Below are 15,426 nucleotides of genomic sequence, written 5' to 3'. Positions count from 1 at the left end.
TTCGGGATGGGAAAAAAAGTCAAAATCTCAAATTCTTGTGGGAAGGGCAAACCATTTCCCTCCCAGTTGTAATGCAGAATAGGTTCTTCAGGAGGATTCTGTATGGCTTTCGTGGTCTCGTACCTCTCAGCGGTGAAGCATGTGGGTTTGTGTTTTTAAGTGCTGCTAATGTCAAATCCCAGAGTGGACATAATAATAGTTTCCAAACAGAGCACTCAACCACTCTCCACAGACTGGGCGCAGCTGTAATTATAAAGCCATTCACAGAGCCCTTCATTCCAAGAGCACGGAGCCTGAGTCGGACTCAGCCTGATGTGAGTATATGCAACTCCCACTTGCAACAGGGCTAAAATTGGTCAACTGTGTTCAAAGGTGTGCGGGGGGACACACCAAATATTGCAGTGTACGTCTGGCTGGCTTCTCCTGCAGTATGTCCTACTGCACTCATCATGGCATCTCTTAGACATAAAGTGTGGTCTGGAGTCCTAGCACATGCCTATTTGGGGGGCAGATGAAGAGAAAAACCCCAATCCTCCAGAGGGCATGGCCTCGTCATCAACAGAACTAGGTTCTACTCAGGGTCCCTCAATGAACAAAAGAAAAACAACTCCCCACCCCCCAACAGCTGCTGTACCACCTCTGTCGGATTGTCGGACGCTAAGCAGCGTCTCACCTGTAGAATCTCTCCGGGTGAAAGGAGACAGGACACGGCTGTAATGAATATAAAGGTGGTTCTTTATTGAGGCAGCTGGACCCAGGCAGACCCTGGGGTTTGCTCTGGCTCTCCAGCTCCCATGCTGGTTACTGCAGCCCATGCTGCCTAATGCAATGATACCCAGACGGCGGCTCACGAACCAAAAGTGGCCCTTTAACATGTCTCCTGAGGCTCTTTGCAGCACATGGTATTAAAACACTGTGATTTCATTGTTAACCAATCCAAGTTATTAACCCGTCAGGATGCTTTTACTATGCTATTAACTAATTGTAGCTGATAAAATAATAATGTTTGGTCAGTCATTTTGCTGTGAGAATAATATAGATTTCCCCTGTCATACCGTTTAAACATGACTAGATTGTACTATAGTAAATGGAACAATGAATTCACACGACTGTGGATCTTTTGGGTAATGTTGATCATTTGGCTCCTGAACCACTGAGGTCTGAGTATCACTGGCCTAGTGTCACAACACAGTGTCAGGACTAAGCATTCATGGAATACAGTGCTGGCTACACTACATGGCGGAGTCAGTATTTACATAGAAGCTCTCCAAGGGGCACTCAGATGCTGCAGAAGAATGGTGATGCAGTGGGCGGCGCTCTTCTAGGTGAGCCGGTACTGAGCCGATGCCCCAGGCTGGCAAGCTACTGAAGGTGCCTTCTCTTGGATGAGATGTCAAGCTCATGTCCTGATTGTCTGTGGCAATTAAAATCCCATGGTTCTTTTTGGCATCAACCCAGGTGCTTTGGTCAAGATAGGTGATTTATATGCCCATTAAGTTCAACTGGATATGTAATTCTTCATTTGCCTCCTAAGATGTCTCGTGTAGGGCTGCTGCTGTATTCCACCATTTCAATGGCGCATAGAAAGTGATCTCTCTGGACATTCTGCAAAGCACTTTGAACCACATTGCAATTAAAGGTGCTAATGTATACACAGCATATGAAACAGACCAGGGTGGTAAGTACAGATATATACATTAGGTGAGAATCACAGCTCCACTTATATGACATAAAAGTCCCCATGATCCCGCATCTGGTTAGCACAGCTAATCTCAACAGTGGCAGACTGTCCCCTCAGTAGCAGCACCTGGCTAACCCATGCCGCTAAAAATCAGTTTCCCTGGTCCACCTTCCTTTGCAGGTGTTCACACTGTCACCTGTCAGGAAGACTAAACTCACACCCCAAGATTTCATTCCCGGTCCAGACATGCCAACTTTATTAGGGGTGTTTGTACCTAGAGGATTGTTTCAGACCCACCTCTGATATATATGGCAATGATCTTCAAAATGGTGGCTGGCTTTGTCGTTCTGTGGAAAAAGGGGACACATGGCTAGAACTTAGGCAGTCAGGGATAAGGATGGGAACCATGTGACTGGGCTAGCCACGTGTCCAAAGTGGCCCAAGCCACAGGGATACACTTGAAACATTCACCTTCTTCTTAATACTATTTAACATTTGTGTTGTAATGGCACCTGAAAGCTCTGGTCAGGATCAGGGCCCCATTGTGCTTGACTCGGTACACACATATATGAAGACATGTTCTCTGACCCCAGTGATCTTACAAGCTAATAACACAGTGATGTATGCAATACAATCAAATACAGAGAATTGTAATATACATTGGTAACTGTTTGTTTGTATTATGGTAGATAAAATGCCAACTTTTCTTAGCTATGCCTCAGCCTAGACTGGCTGGTTGATTCTGGTGGAGGAGGGATTTGAAGGAGGAGGGTTAAGGCGGGCGGGGGGGGGCTTTCAGGTCAGTTTAGGGCAGGAATTCCAGAGGAGGGGCAGTGAGATGATGTTTGTGTGAGACGCTGACAAGTGGCTGGCTGAGGCTGTCATCAGGAAGGGGGATGAGTGAACTAAGGGGGAGGGGCAGAACCGTGAAAGACCTTGAAGGTGAGGGAAAGAAACATCTCAATTTGGAGCCTGAATCATGTCCAGGAGTGCTGGAAGGGAAGTAGGGTGAAGCAGTTTCCCCTGGCTTGAAGCACTAATAGCAACCCAGTGCCTGGCTTCCGTCATATAAAGGGGTTTGCAGTTTGGTTCAATGACTCTCAGGCCCCCCGCTATAAAAATGGTTCCAGTGACCCTGCTCAAGTACTCAGCAGTAGCAACTAGACACTTACACAGGTGTCACATGGGGTTCAAAGGGCCTTCCCAGACACCGAACCTAATTCAGCTAAATGCAGCCTGGAGTCAGGGGGCGTGACTTCCATGGAATTTGCAGTGAGATTAATGGTGGAAGTTGCTCAGAAAATGGCGGTGTAACAACCAATGTGGTGTAACATGAGTGTGTGTAGCAGTCAGGGCAGGTGTGCAAAGCAAGTGACAGGCATTTAAACATTCAAGGAGTGGGAGCATAACGAGCCGGATTCTGCTCTTCTTTTCAGCCAAGGAACTTCACTGGTTTCAGTGGAGTCACTCCAAAGAATCTAGCCTTTAGAGTTCCAAATGTGAGTACAGTCATTCGGTTGGGTCTGAAGAACCTGCAGACCCAACATGATGCCAAAGGGAGTTGGTCAAATTCTTGTTTGTTATGCTAGTGCAACCCTATTTGAAATCTTCCCTTCTGTGCCCCCTGCCCAGGTTCCAACTGAACTGGCCCCTTTCTGCTTGTCGGAGGAGACAAGAGCACTTTGTGTTTCAACCCACTTGTCCTTCCACACGTTCTCCTCCCTGTCAATCCCACTGTGACAACTTCTCCACCCATACCTTGCATTGCTATTTACACTAATCAGGCTGGCTGCTGTTTACATGCACTTTGCATGCACTGGTGCAAGTGACCACACCAGGGGCATGGCACCGAAGAACCCGGCTCATAATGCTGCATTTGTGACATCACCGTCATTTCCATTGCAACAGACTCCTGTTATAAATGCAAAAAGGTGAGATCACAGAGAACTGAGCTTCCTTCCTGCACCTTTATATACAAACCCTCTGAAACCTGTCCCCCCACTCATCCCTTTTGGAGACTCCTGTGTGACAGCAGAAGGGTCACTGAACAAACCACTCCCCTTTTTTGGCTGTTATAATGGAATGACTTTTACCAGTGCAGCAACGAGCTTCCCCAGTCGGCCACCTGCACCGAAGCAGGATCTTTTCTTTAGAAGTGCAGAGCAATCTGGAGAGAATGTTCTAGGGCCAAGGCTAGTGAGGGGAGCTCTAAAGGTCTCCCACAAGTCTTTCTCCTGCAGCCAAGTGGCTCTGTAAGACTTTCAAAGGTGCAAAATTCTTTCTCAAAGGAAATAAAATAATTTGCTTCCAATCTAACCCCCTCCGGTACCCCCCCGACACACACACACACACACTGACTGACCTTTATCACAAAGTGGAGGGCCACATACTAGTACATGTAGAAATTGGTTTGGGGAAAGTAGGTTTTGATCGCTGGAGCTACGTGATGATGCCAAGAGGAGGGCAATGAAACCACATTCCACATAGCCGTCTTAATCATTCACGTGGCTGAGAGACTAGAAAGCATCAGCATTTTAAAACGCTGGGATTCCTGTGAGCAGTACATTAAAGCCAAAGTTCAGTCCTACCTGGGTCCACGTGACACTGCCCTAGAGTCAGAAGATTTTTTTTTTTTTAAAGCCAGTAGGAAAGAAGTTCCACTAGGTGACATTGAAGGTGATGAAGGAGTTGGCTACTTTCTGCTGGCGCCCTAGCTGCTCCGTCTCCCCCCATGGCTGGCCTGGGATCTGGCAGCTGGTGAAGGACCTGGCAGGTGGGGGCTCGTTGATATGTGTCACTTCAGTCAGATCCGCCTCCAGGGTGCTGACAGTGTTGGTTACCTGTACCACATGTACCTTATTGGCCACCTTCTTGTGCAAGAGGCAGTTGAAGATCTTCTTGAAGCCCTTGCGGAAATGCTTGGAGACCAGTGCATAAACAATGGGGTTGACGCAGGAGTTGGAGTACGAGATCAAGTGCGAGAGGATCCTGAGCACGTAGGTGGCGTGGTTGAAAGGAAAATAGCCGAACCAGACGCACAGGATAATCAGGTGATGGGGCAACCAGCAGAGACAGAAGAGGACCGCTACAATGATGATCATCCTGGTGACCTTGCGCTTGGCCTTCTTGGATTCGGACATATCTTCAATGGGGTCCACGGATGTCCAGAGGTAACGGATAGTCCTCATGTAGGTGAGGCTAAGGATCAGCACTGGGATGACATAGCTGAAGATGAAGGTGCAGATGTCCATGATCTTGCGTTGGGAGATCTTCCAGATGGGATGGCAGACGGTCAGGTTGGCCATCTGGAACTCCTGGTAGTAACTGAGATACGGGCCGGAGAAAATAATGGAAAGACCCCAGATGAGGCAAATGGCTGTGAGCGCATTCCGAGGGGTTCTGAGTTCTCTAGAATGCAAAGGGTATCTAATGGCCAAATACCTGCAAGGGAGAGAACAGAACAAAACTACAGTTCTATTTAAAACGGAGAAAACATCATCAGGCCAGCTACATGGGGAGAACAGAAGGAGAAAAAGAGTTAAAATGAAAAACTTTGCACTTCTAATGTAATTTCTTGTTTAACTAATTGTCCCATTTCCAAGGGCTTGTCTCCACAGAACCTTTGTGCAAGACACTCCAGGGTGTCTACAGCGCACTAGCCTGCCACGTGCTAACTGGCCAGGCGGACCCTGCTACCACGCACTAAAAGTTCCATGGTGTGCTTTGATGTATTGCTGTCTCAAACTTTTAGTGCATGGTAGCTGGGTCGAAACAGACAATTAGTGCAAGGCTAGCTAGCTAGGATGCTGTAGCGTCACACCCTGGCCTGGTGTCAAATCTCCATGTAGACAATGTGCCTGACCAGGCTGGTAGAGAGGAGATGGTAACTCAAACTTCTCTTTGTCACTGATTTTCACCATGTCTTTTACATTTTATATAATAACAATATATGGGCCATGGCGGCTGAGCTCAGATCCAAACCATTTTTAGGGTGTGATCTGAGTTTAAGGCTGAATTAGGGCTACGAATCTGGTTTGGATTAAATGGCACCTACATCTTGGAAGCTGCAGTTTCCAAAATGTCAGAATCTTGCAAGCTCACCCACTTACCAGCTCGGTCACCTTGGATGGATACCTAAGCTTATTCTAATGAGATCTTGGTTACATCAAGAACAGAATTAGAAAATAGGGTTCCTCCATTTGGGATCCAACTGGAACCAAAGCCATAGGGTTGAAGAGATTTCAGTTTCTGAAATGCCACCATCCACAAAATCCAAAGGGACTTAAATCTGAATTTCTGGTTTGGCCCATCTCTGTATATGACAATGACATAGTAAAAGCAGCAGACTCAAAGGGCTGTGCTTTCAGCGACTGGTGCTCCCTTGAAAATGCAGCTGCAAAAATGCACATTTGTACTTGTGAATGCAGTGACCTGTTTTATGCACATGCAACTGCTGTTGTTTGTAGGCACATGTTGCTCTGGTCTTTTGACCATGTGGCTCTTTAAGAGATGTAAAATATTTATATCTCATCAGCTCCACATCCGTCAGAGAACCTCCCCAGGGAATTGGCTCTGAAACAATGGTTGATGGTGCACCGGTGTATGGGCTGGAGGATCATTTTATTTGCCACAAACAGTCAGCTCTCTGATGTCTGCACCTGGCACTAAGGGTGCAAAATTCCTGGTTACCAACAGATCTGTCCTCAGGGAAAGAGCATGACCCATCACTTTTTCAAGGAGAAGAATTTCTCTTTCTCCATCAGGGAGAGGGAACAAGGGCCTGATTCCCCATTTCATTACTGCAATCTATGCTGGTGTAACTGACTTCAGAGGAGTTACACTGGCTTAAAACTGGAGTGACACAGTTGGGAATCAGGATTAAGGTTTTTCCTTCAGCACTATAAACTTCATTTCCACTGACGCCACTGAGAGTTTTTGCCAGTGACTTTAATAGGAGCAGGAACTTCATCTAATAAAGATGCAGCGTTCCTATCCTTTTCTCATGAAACAGGGCATGCTGCCGACTCTTGGCTACCTCCCATATTGAAGCTCCATTTCAAAACAAGCTTGTGAAGTGCCAGGATGATGACGTGTAATCAGCTGTCCTGTAGATTACACATCTCCCCCTTCCCCAACACCCCATCTCCACCTGGGCCCAAACCACAGAGGATGTGAGTTTGCTGCAGCTCCTAGCTCTCATGCAGAATCCTTCAGCTCAAGCAGTAATGGCTCTGACTTTCAGCTTTGTTCCCTGGGGGGAGAGGGGGGTTATTGGGCGGTCATTACATGTGGTTGATATACCATTTTAAAGGGGGGTTTTCATTGTTATTAATTGTAACCATAAATTAGCATAAATTAATAGACTTGCATTGCAAAACCCATCAAACACCTCCCAAAGTATATTCAGTCTTACCACAGGCACAAAGATATCAGCTAGGATTATTATGTATAATGTTCTGGGGAGGATGTGCAAATAGCTATTGATGTTCAGCCAGCACTAGGTGGCCAATGGGAGGTCAGGGTACCGAGTGCATTGCAGGACTGAGATCTAACTGGTTAGAGACTTCTGCATATAGCTTTACCCTAATCCTGAGCTGCATGAATTTTAAAATGCACATCTAATTCGCAGCAAGCTTTTAAAACATGTTTTTAGCATCCACCTATGCCCACTAGTGAATTCCTCTTGATGGTTATTACCTGGTAAACAGTCTCCAGATAAAACATGAGAAAGATTCTAGAGGGCTTCTATTTCGAGAGGAACTGATCCATCAAAGTCCCAACCCCACAGCCCTTTTCCCTGAAGCCTGTGGGACCGTTTGCTGGAGTAAGGGTTGTTTTCCGATTGCAGGGTGAAGCCCAAACCCTACAGGTATAGAAAATCCCCCAATTCTGCAGCCTTTGGATTCTCACTGGCAACCAGAGTTGCATTCTTCAGGATCTAACCTTTCCTTTATGGAGAAGGGGGAGGTGAGGAGAGTCATGAAATTGAAGTTTTCAGAGCTCTGTTTTTCAAGCCTCCCCTGTTTAAACTGATGTCCACTGAAACCAACTAAGGGAAGCCTGCACACCCAGAAAAGTGGAAACTACCCTCTAGCCTCTTCTTTGTGGTTATAGAATTCAGCCCCTCCCGCTGTTGCAATGATGACCATTTAAATGCTAAGTGTCTGAAGTGTATGTCTCTATTACAAGCACTACAGCAACAGAGGAGTCACTGGAATGCAGACACTTGCTACAGCAACAGACAGGAAGGGGTTTTCCATCACTGTAGTAAATCCACCTGCTTGAGAGGTGGCAACTGAGTCAACAGAAGAATTCTTCCATTGACCTAGCAGTGTCTATACCAGGGCTTAGGTCGGCAAACCTATGTCTCTCGGGGCGGGGGGAGGTTAATTTTTCACATCCCTGAGCGACAAAGCTAGGCCAACCTACATTTTAGGTGTAGCTCAGACCTTCATGTGTCATCCAGAAGGTTAGTTCCCCAGAGTGAGTCACTGCAACATAATATTCGCAAAAAGAAAAGGAGTACTTGAGAGTGAGTTTGTCTGTGGGGGGGGCGGAGGGTGAGAAAACCTGGATTTGTGCTGGAAATGGCCCATCTTGATGATCACTTTAGATAAGCTATTACCAGCAGGAGAGTGGGGTGGGAGGAGGTATTGTTTCATGGTGTCTGTGTATATAATAATGTCTTCTGCAATTTCCACAGTATGCATCCGATGAAGTGAGCTGTAGCTCACGAAAGCTCATGCTCAAATAAATTGGTTAGTCTCTAAGGTGCCACAAGTACTCCTTTTCTTTTTGCGAATACAGACTAACACGGCTGTTACTCTGAAACCTGCAACATAATATTGATGCTCTTGTGGCGAGAAGAGAGCACAGCGGATGGCAAGAAATTCATAAATTTTTTGGCTTGCAAAATTTTACTAGAGAATCGTTGCCATTTCCTACCATTTCACCTCTTACATTTTGGGTCTGATCCTGCAAAGAGCTGAGCGCCTCCTGTGAGGTTCTGGGCACCTTCCACTTCCAAATGAGATGTCACTGATTGAGTCCCTTGTTTCGTACATTACTAACACACCAGTGAGTGTTGAATCTAAGTAGCTTGCGTCAAATGCAAGACTGGAAGGGAAATATATCGAGGGGCAGGATTTGACAAGGGAGAGGTGCCTCAGAAAATGGAAACAAATGAGTTGATCCATTTTGTACTACTCTGAGGGTATTTTATGCCAGCCTCATTTCTGGAATCCTTAGTCTTGGACTGACTTGGTTATTGTATCAGAAGACTGGCACCGAAATACTGTGAAGATAGGCACGTTGGAAATGTCATTGAAAGATGAGATTAGTGAGAGACAGTAAACAAGAGGCACAGGATGTGAGTTTCCTTTAATCTCATTCACAGCTCCCACTGCTTTTCCCTCTGAAAACTATCGTCAGGAACAGTGGGAATACGATCATCACTCAGAGGAAAGATTTAAATGATAGTTTAGTAATCTCCCGATTATACATCAAACTCCTGTGGCCTCAGTTCTCTTTTCCCATAGTTCTCAGAAGCTTTACACTGGTGTAACTCCACCGGCGTCCATAGAGTTACTCCTGATTTTACATTGGTGGGAGAGGAGAATCAGGCCCTTCACCTGCTTTAAATATACGTAGGCTTGGAAGGATTAGGTTTTTATCAGTAAATGTCATCAAACATTGATTTCACCACTGTACATACACAAACTGATGAAAAAATACTTCCATTGATAATACTCGAAATATACGGACAGGCAAAGTAAGAAAAATGCTACTTGAGAACATATTAGAGTTTGACGCAAGGCTATTTACTTTCTATATGTCCACATGTGATGTTGATAATTTGGGTTACAAAGCTTTTATATTTTGAATCTCAAAGTCTGTCACTAAATAATTGTCTTCCTGCCCTCTGATTTCCCACAGCTGTGAAAATTTACATCGATTAAAAATAGAAAAAATGCTTAAAGATAAACAGTGATCTTATCTGTCAAAATTATAGAAAAATAAAAACTGAATTCTGCCAAGCTGAATTATACCTGCCCTTCTACGGCTCCTTTGGTGACAAGTGGCTGCTGCATAAAGCAATTATTCATTGCAAAACAAATAAGACATAAAAAATAAAATACAATTTTGTGAAAGGCAAAGAAAAGACAACTTTCTGTCTGGCTTCTGTTCTATAGTGGCCTGCCAAGGGTTTGCAAAAAGGGCTTTTGGCATCTTTCTAGTTGGCTCTAAGATCCACAGATCTTGCAGGTTTGAAGTCCTGAACGCCGAGTACTTTTGACTTTAAATAGAAAATATTCTAATAGAAAAGTTTAAAGAGCCACGGTTATCTTTCTCGCTGCAAATTAATTACTTCTCAGCCTCTTGAATGCTGAATTGGTGGTAGAGATCAGCAGGAGCAAATCACAATTACAAATGTCAGACACTGCAGGCTGCCTTCGTTAGGGAGAATTCCAATTCCAAACCTCGCTGTTGTACATGACGGTTTTAATTGAAAACCAGCATTCGTTCTAATCTACAGTATTGTCAGGTGCCCCCAGGCCAGCCTAGAATCATCATCTGGCGTTTTAATAATAATAATAATTAATAATAATAGTATTCAATAATGTATGTTAGAGAGAAATGTTCTTTCGAGTAATGCAAATAAAAGGTGTTGGTGAGTGGAAATGTTTAACTTTCGTAACTCTTTTTAAAAAATTTACCTACTTTGCCATTTATCAAATGCTATTTACAAAGCAGGTGTGATTTCTGTAATTCCTCAAATGAGCTAAGAGCTGCTGCTTACATTATGACATCTATTTCTGAGCCTCTATGCCAAGATCACGGACAGTCATAGCTTGTTTTTCTCTCTGGTTTTGATAACCTGCTCACCTTATCTCCCAAAGCCTTGAGTTAAAACGATCAGGGACAGATTTTGATCTCACTTACATCAGTATAAATCTAGACTGGCTCCAGTGAACTAAATAGCTTTCTCCACATGTACGTCCGTGTACATGAAATCAGAATCTAGCTGCCGGTTTCTTTTGAAATCCTTTCCCCAGCCTCCTTGTTGTTCCCACACGTTTCCCAGGAACTTTGTTGTCTTTTAGCAATTCTAGACACTGAAAACTTTCTGATCATCTAGGGCCAGATTGTGAACCCATTCCTTACAATAGTGAGCAGTTACATGTACAAGTAACCTTGTTGTCAGATAAGTAAATGCTCGTCGGTAGGCATAAGGGATTCACACTCTGACCCTCAGGAGTTTCTCTGCTGTTAGCTTTACACCAGCATTCTCTTGTTGTCTGCTCTTAAAAAGCAGCTCTGGCAATGCCCCCAGGAGACTCAGGAAGTGTACACTTCCGAAACCTCCATTTAAATTCTTCAGTTTAATTTACACGCTCCCTTATTTACAAGAGCAAGCTTCCTCTTTTCATGCCCTGCTTTCCTTGGGGATGGGGATGTCTCCACTGTAGCTTCTGTAGGGGAGAGAGACCTGTTTCATGCAAATATTGCCCTTTGGTTTTCATGTGGTTGACCTGCATGCTTCACCCATTTACCCATTGCTGTATCTCTCTGTGGCCCTCAGAGAAAATCATACAGGTGTGACCTGATGTCACAGGTATGTCTTCACAACAAAAACCAAAGGTGTGTTTTTACGTTGAGTTAAAATCCGAGAGAAGGTGAGGCAGTTGTCGTTTTCACGTGGGTGAGCGGGTCGAGTTAAAGGCTATGTCTGTGCAAAAAAGGTGGTAGGGGGCAGTGTTCACTATCCTGCTGTAAAATCTTAGTGGAAATAAGGCACCTGTAGCTCACCCCCTGCTCATGGCTGACCTCACCTACTTTCCCTTGCAGGAAAATCTACAGGTGCCTTGTCTTCACTAGGATTTTGCAGCAGGCTGGCTAATGCGCCTTCATTATCCTGAGGTAAAAACCCAACTCTTTGGCCGTGGAGACAAAGCCTATATAGTCACATTGGTGCAAACCCGCAACATAGGCCCAGTTGGCACCTAAAATGTAGGTCATCCTTGCTACGTCTCTAAGGGGTGTGAAAAACACACACCTCTGAGAGACATTATTAAACTGACCTAAGCCCAGTGTAGACAGCGCTAGAATTCTTCCATTGACTAGCTACTGCCTCTCAGGGGGTGGATTAACTACAGCCAGAGAAAAACTCCTTCTGTCGCTGTAGCAAGTGTCTACACTACAGTGGTAGGTCGATCTAATCTTTAAGTGTAGACTGGGCCCTACCTGAACTCTGCTTAAACCACACCGTTTTCCATTGATGTCCCTCCTTCTCTTTCACTGAAAAACCTCCTGGCCCCTCTGGGGAGCTGAGTCAAGGGAAAGCAGTCGTGCTTCTCCCCTCACTCACACTGATGTAGCACCTCTCCTGTCAATGGACCCACTCCGGCTTTCCTCCCAGGCGCGTGAGAAGAGACTCTGGCCCTGCATGTGGACCACGATTTGTGTGATGACTCTGAACTCTGCCAGCCAGGCTGAGCTCCCAAAAGCACAGTGCTGCTGGTTTCATCTGTCTCTCTCCTTCAGCCACGGGAATGCTTTGCGGTCCTCCGCTCCGTCCCCCTAGCGAATTCATCTACTCTGAGCTGGGCTGGGGCCAGGAACTGGTCCCAGGTAATGTAGCATCCCCAGCTCAGCCGTCTACGGGTGCCTAATCCCCCCCTCTCCCCTGCAGAGCACAGTCCCATTTCCTCTAAGCTGCCTCTTTCCACCACCCATGCGAAGACCCGAGCTTGCTGGGGCACTGCAACTTCCAGGAACACCTCTCCCCCCCCGCAAGAAGCCGTGAGAGCCTTCTGTCCCACTGGGGAGCTCACCTCCTGCTCCCACACTGCACCCCTCTGCTAGCCCTTCCAGTGCAGCTGCTGCAGCTGCTAGTCCCCTTCTGCCCCCGATTCCCTATGCCCTCCAGCTCTCTCTGGTAACTTCTGGGCAGAGCGGGAGAGGTTCTGGCTGGCTGGCCAGGTTGGAAAGTAACCAAGGAAAGTTGCTGAGAGTTATTTGCCAAGGTGGGGGGGGGGGGCGGGGGCTGGGAGGAGGGCAGCCCCCCTGCTGCCCTGGCCTCTCCGCTTTCCTACCTGTCCAGGGAGACGGTGGCCAGGGTGAAGCTGCTGGCGTACATGGTCAGGTAGATGAAGAAGTGCACGGCTTTGCACAGGAAGGGCCCGAAGACCCAGCCCTCCAGGGTGTAGATGGTGGCTTGGAAGGGCACGCAGCACACGATGAAGCACAGGTCGGCCACGCCCAGGTTGAGGATGAAGAGGTTGGTGGTGTTATTCACCGGCCCGTTCCGCAGCAGCACGGCCAGCACCAGCGAGTTGCCCACCGTGCCCAGCAGGAAGATGAGCGAGTACGCCAGCGGGATGAGCACGGACTCGGGCTGCCAGCCGGCCTCGCCGCCGGACGCGATGAGCTGGGCCCGCGAGCTGTTCATCGCCGCGGTGGCCCCGGCTCCTCCCCAGACACAGCTGCTCAGCGAGGCAGACCCAGGCCGGGGGTGGCGTGGGGCGCCTTGCTCGCTGGCATCCCCCGGGCGCTCTCCGCTCCAGCCCCTGCCCTCATCCGCGCCGCGGAGCCTCGCTTAGTTCGCGGTGCTGCCCGCCGCCCGAGCGGCCCCGGAGCCCTTCGCGCCCTCGCTCGCCCGCGGCTCGGCTTCTCGCGCGGCGCGGGAGCGGGTTCCGCGCACCGCCTGCTGCCTCTCTCGCTGGAGAGCACCGCGGCGGTCTCTTGAAAGCGATCGGGGGGCGGGGGAGTAAACTTCTTGGCAGTTTTTATTTATTTATTTATCTGTCCCCTCCCTCCTTGCAGCCCAGCGCTCTGTGTGGCTCGGCACCCGGGGGAAAAACTGCATAGATCCGAGCCAGGCTCTGGTTTCCTCACTGACAAATCCCTGAAATAGAATTAATGCTGTCTATGGAAACCTAAGGCTGGCCTCCTGGCCTCCCCCAGAACCCTGGTCTGTTCCTTCGTGCCTACACCTCAGGGGGGTCCAGAGGGTGCCCAGGTGAGGGGCAAAGGGCTGCTTTAGTTCTCCTCCAAGGAAAACTTGGGGGTAAAGGGAAATGTTCCTAGTCCAACAATGCCTCCTGTTACCCCAGCAGGCAGTAGCTGTCCCAGGCAGGCTGGCGTTCTGCTTCTGCAAAGGGCTGCTCTGAGACGTGTCAGAGCTCTGCGCAGAGCTCGTGTGGAACAGGCTCTGCGGGCTGGATCCAACAGAGCGGCTAGATGCTGGACTATTGATTTGTTTCTATGATCCAGCTATCTCCTGTCTTCTGAGACCGCAGCAGAGGCAAATCCTAGAGTCCCCTGTCCTTCCAACTTGAAGCCAGTGGGAGTTTTGCAAGAGTGAAGGAAAGACTGCAGGAGCTGGGTGCAATATCCGATAAATATTAGGCGAATAATATCTGGCCAGTTTTTCTCCTGTTATTTCTTTTATTATGGTAGCATCTCCAGGCCTCATGAGGGCTGCATTTTGCTGGTCACTGCACACACAGAAAATGGTCCCTGCATCAAAACGATCTATTTTGGCTTTCAGGTTGCAGAAGAGTTGTTGGCTTTGTCATCTTTTGAGCAATAAAGAGGAAATCCAGCAAACCCATCCACAGTGGGAACAAATCCTTAACACCTCTCCTCTCAACCAGCTACGAAATTGCATTTTTTCCCCTCGGTACCTTTCCAAAGTATTTTCTTATCGTCCTAGAACACCATCAATTCTTTGAGTATGTTTCACTTCGCCGATGTTCGCTTGGCTTGGGATTAGTGATCAGTAGTAATACAAAGAAATATAATCACTGATACTTTCCACTTCGCACCTAATGACATCAAAGGGCTTTATGAGCATTAACGAAGTAAGCCTCACAGCAACCCTGTGAGGTTCTGTGCACATGGGTAAACTGAGGCACAGAGCAATGAAGTGACTTGCACAAAGTCGGAGGCAAATCAGTTGTAGTGTGGATCTGCTGGCTCCAGTCCTATGCGTTAACCACTAGGCCCTGCGTCTGCATTCAGAGAACAAACACATTGTAGGAAATCCTACTTTGTTCCTGGTCATACAGACAAAGAGGCTAAATAGGTTGAATACAGTATTTGCTGTGAATTATACGCTCAGCTCTACTGATTAGGAAAAGGATGCTGCAACGAGCTATGTTAGCAGATACCAAACACCGACGATTCTTTGTACAGTACCCGACCCAAACTCCCACAATCCTCTGAATATACAGTGTACTGATGCTCTGTGTCTATAATTCTAGGTGCTTTAAACTTAGGTTAAACCTCAATGTGTGACCAAATGATAGAAAGTGTCTAATCTTTTACTCTTATCCCAGTGGTCCCTGGAGAATATGTCCAGATGTCCACAAAGGAGCCTTTGTTATCGATGAGGGATACTTGCGATTGCAAATGTGTTCTGTAATTGATGAGATGATAAACTATTAAGAAATGTTTTTAACTCATCAGGAATTTCTTGTTGTCACATATATTTTCCGTAATAATGACTTGGTTGGAAATATCTTTAGTTTATCAGCCATGTAAATTAAGGTACCATCAAGGAATTTCCACTTGTAATTGGGTGGTGGGAGAGGAATTTCTCTCTCTCTTTTTGTATACACCTGTGGTATATAAGGAACTGAGGTTTTGAGAGTTAGGAGTGAACCCAGCTGCAGAGATGCTTCTCCAGAATCAGTTTGCTAATGTATAACCTTCCTTTCTGTATTGTGCAGTGTTAATCT

At 46.9% G+C, this 15,426-nt stretch overlaps 1 protein-coding gene across 1 annotated transcript; it reads right to left on the bottom strand.

The window, feature by feature from the left end:
* Positions 1-773: 773 nt before the first annotated feature.
* On the bottom strand, positions 774-13,294 carry GALR2 (galanin receptor 2). The gene is made up of 2 exons (XM_074970816.1): positions 12,778-13,294; positions 774-5,122 (listed from the first exon to the last, which is right to left on the bottom strand). The coding sequence occupies exons 1-2, from the start codon at positions 13,131-13,133 to the stop codon at positions 4,342-4,344; spliced, it is 1,137 nt and encodes a 378-aa protein (XP_074826917.1). The 5' UTR covers positions 13,134-13,294; the 3' UTR covers positions 774-4,341.
* Positions 13,295-15,426: the final 2,132 nt, after the last annotated feature.

This window comes from Natator depressus, chromosome 14, assembly GCF_965152275.1.
Source record: "Natator depressus isolate rNatDep1 chromosome 14, rNatDep2.hap1, whole genome shotgun sequence".
NCBI classification, from domain to species: Eukaryota; Metazoa; Chordata; order Testudines; family Cheloniidae; genus Natator; species Natator depressus.
Note: the sequence above shows the minus strand (reverse complement) of the source record. Positions and strands in the feature narration are given on the sequence as shown.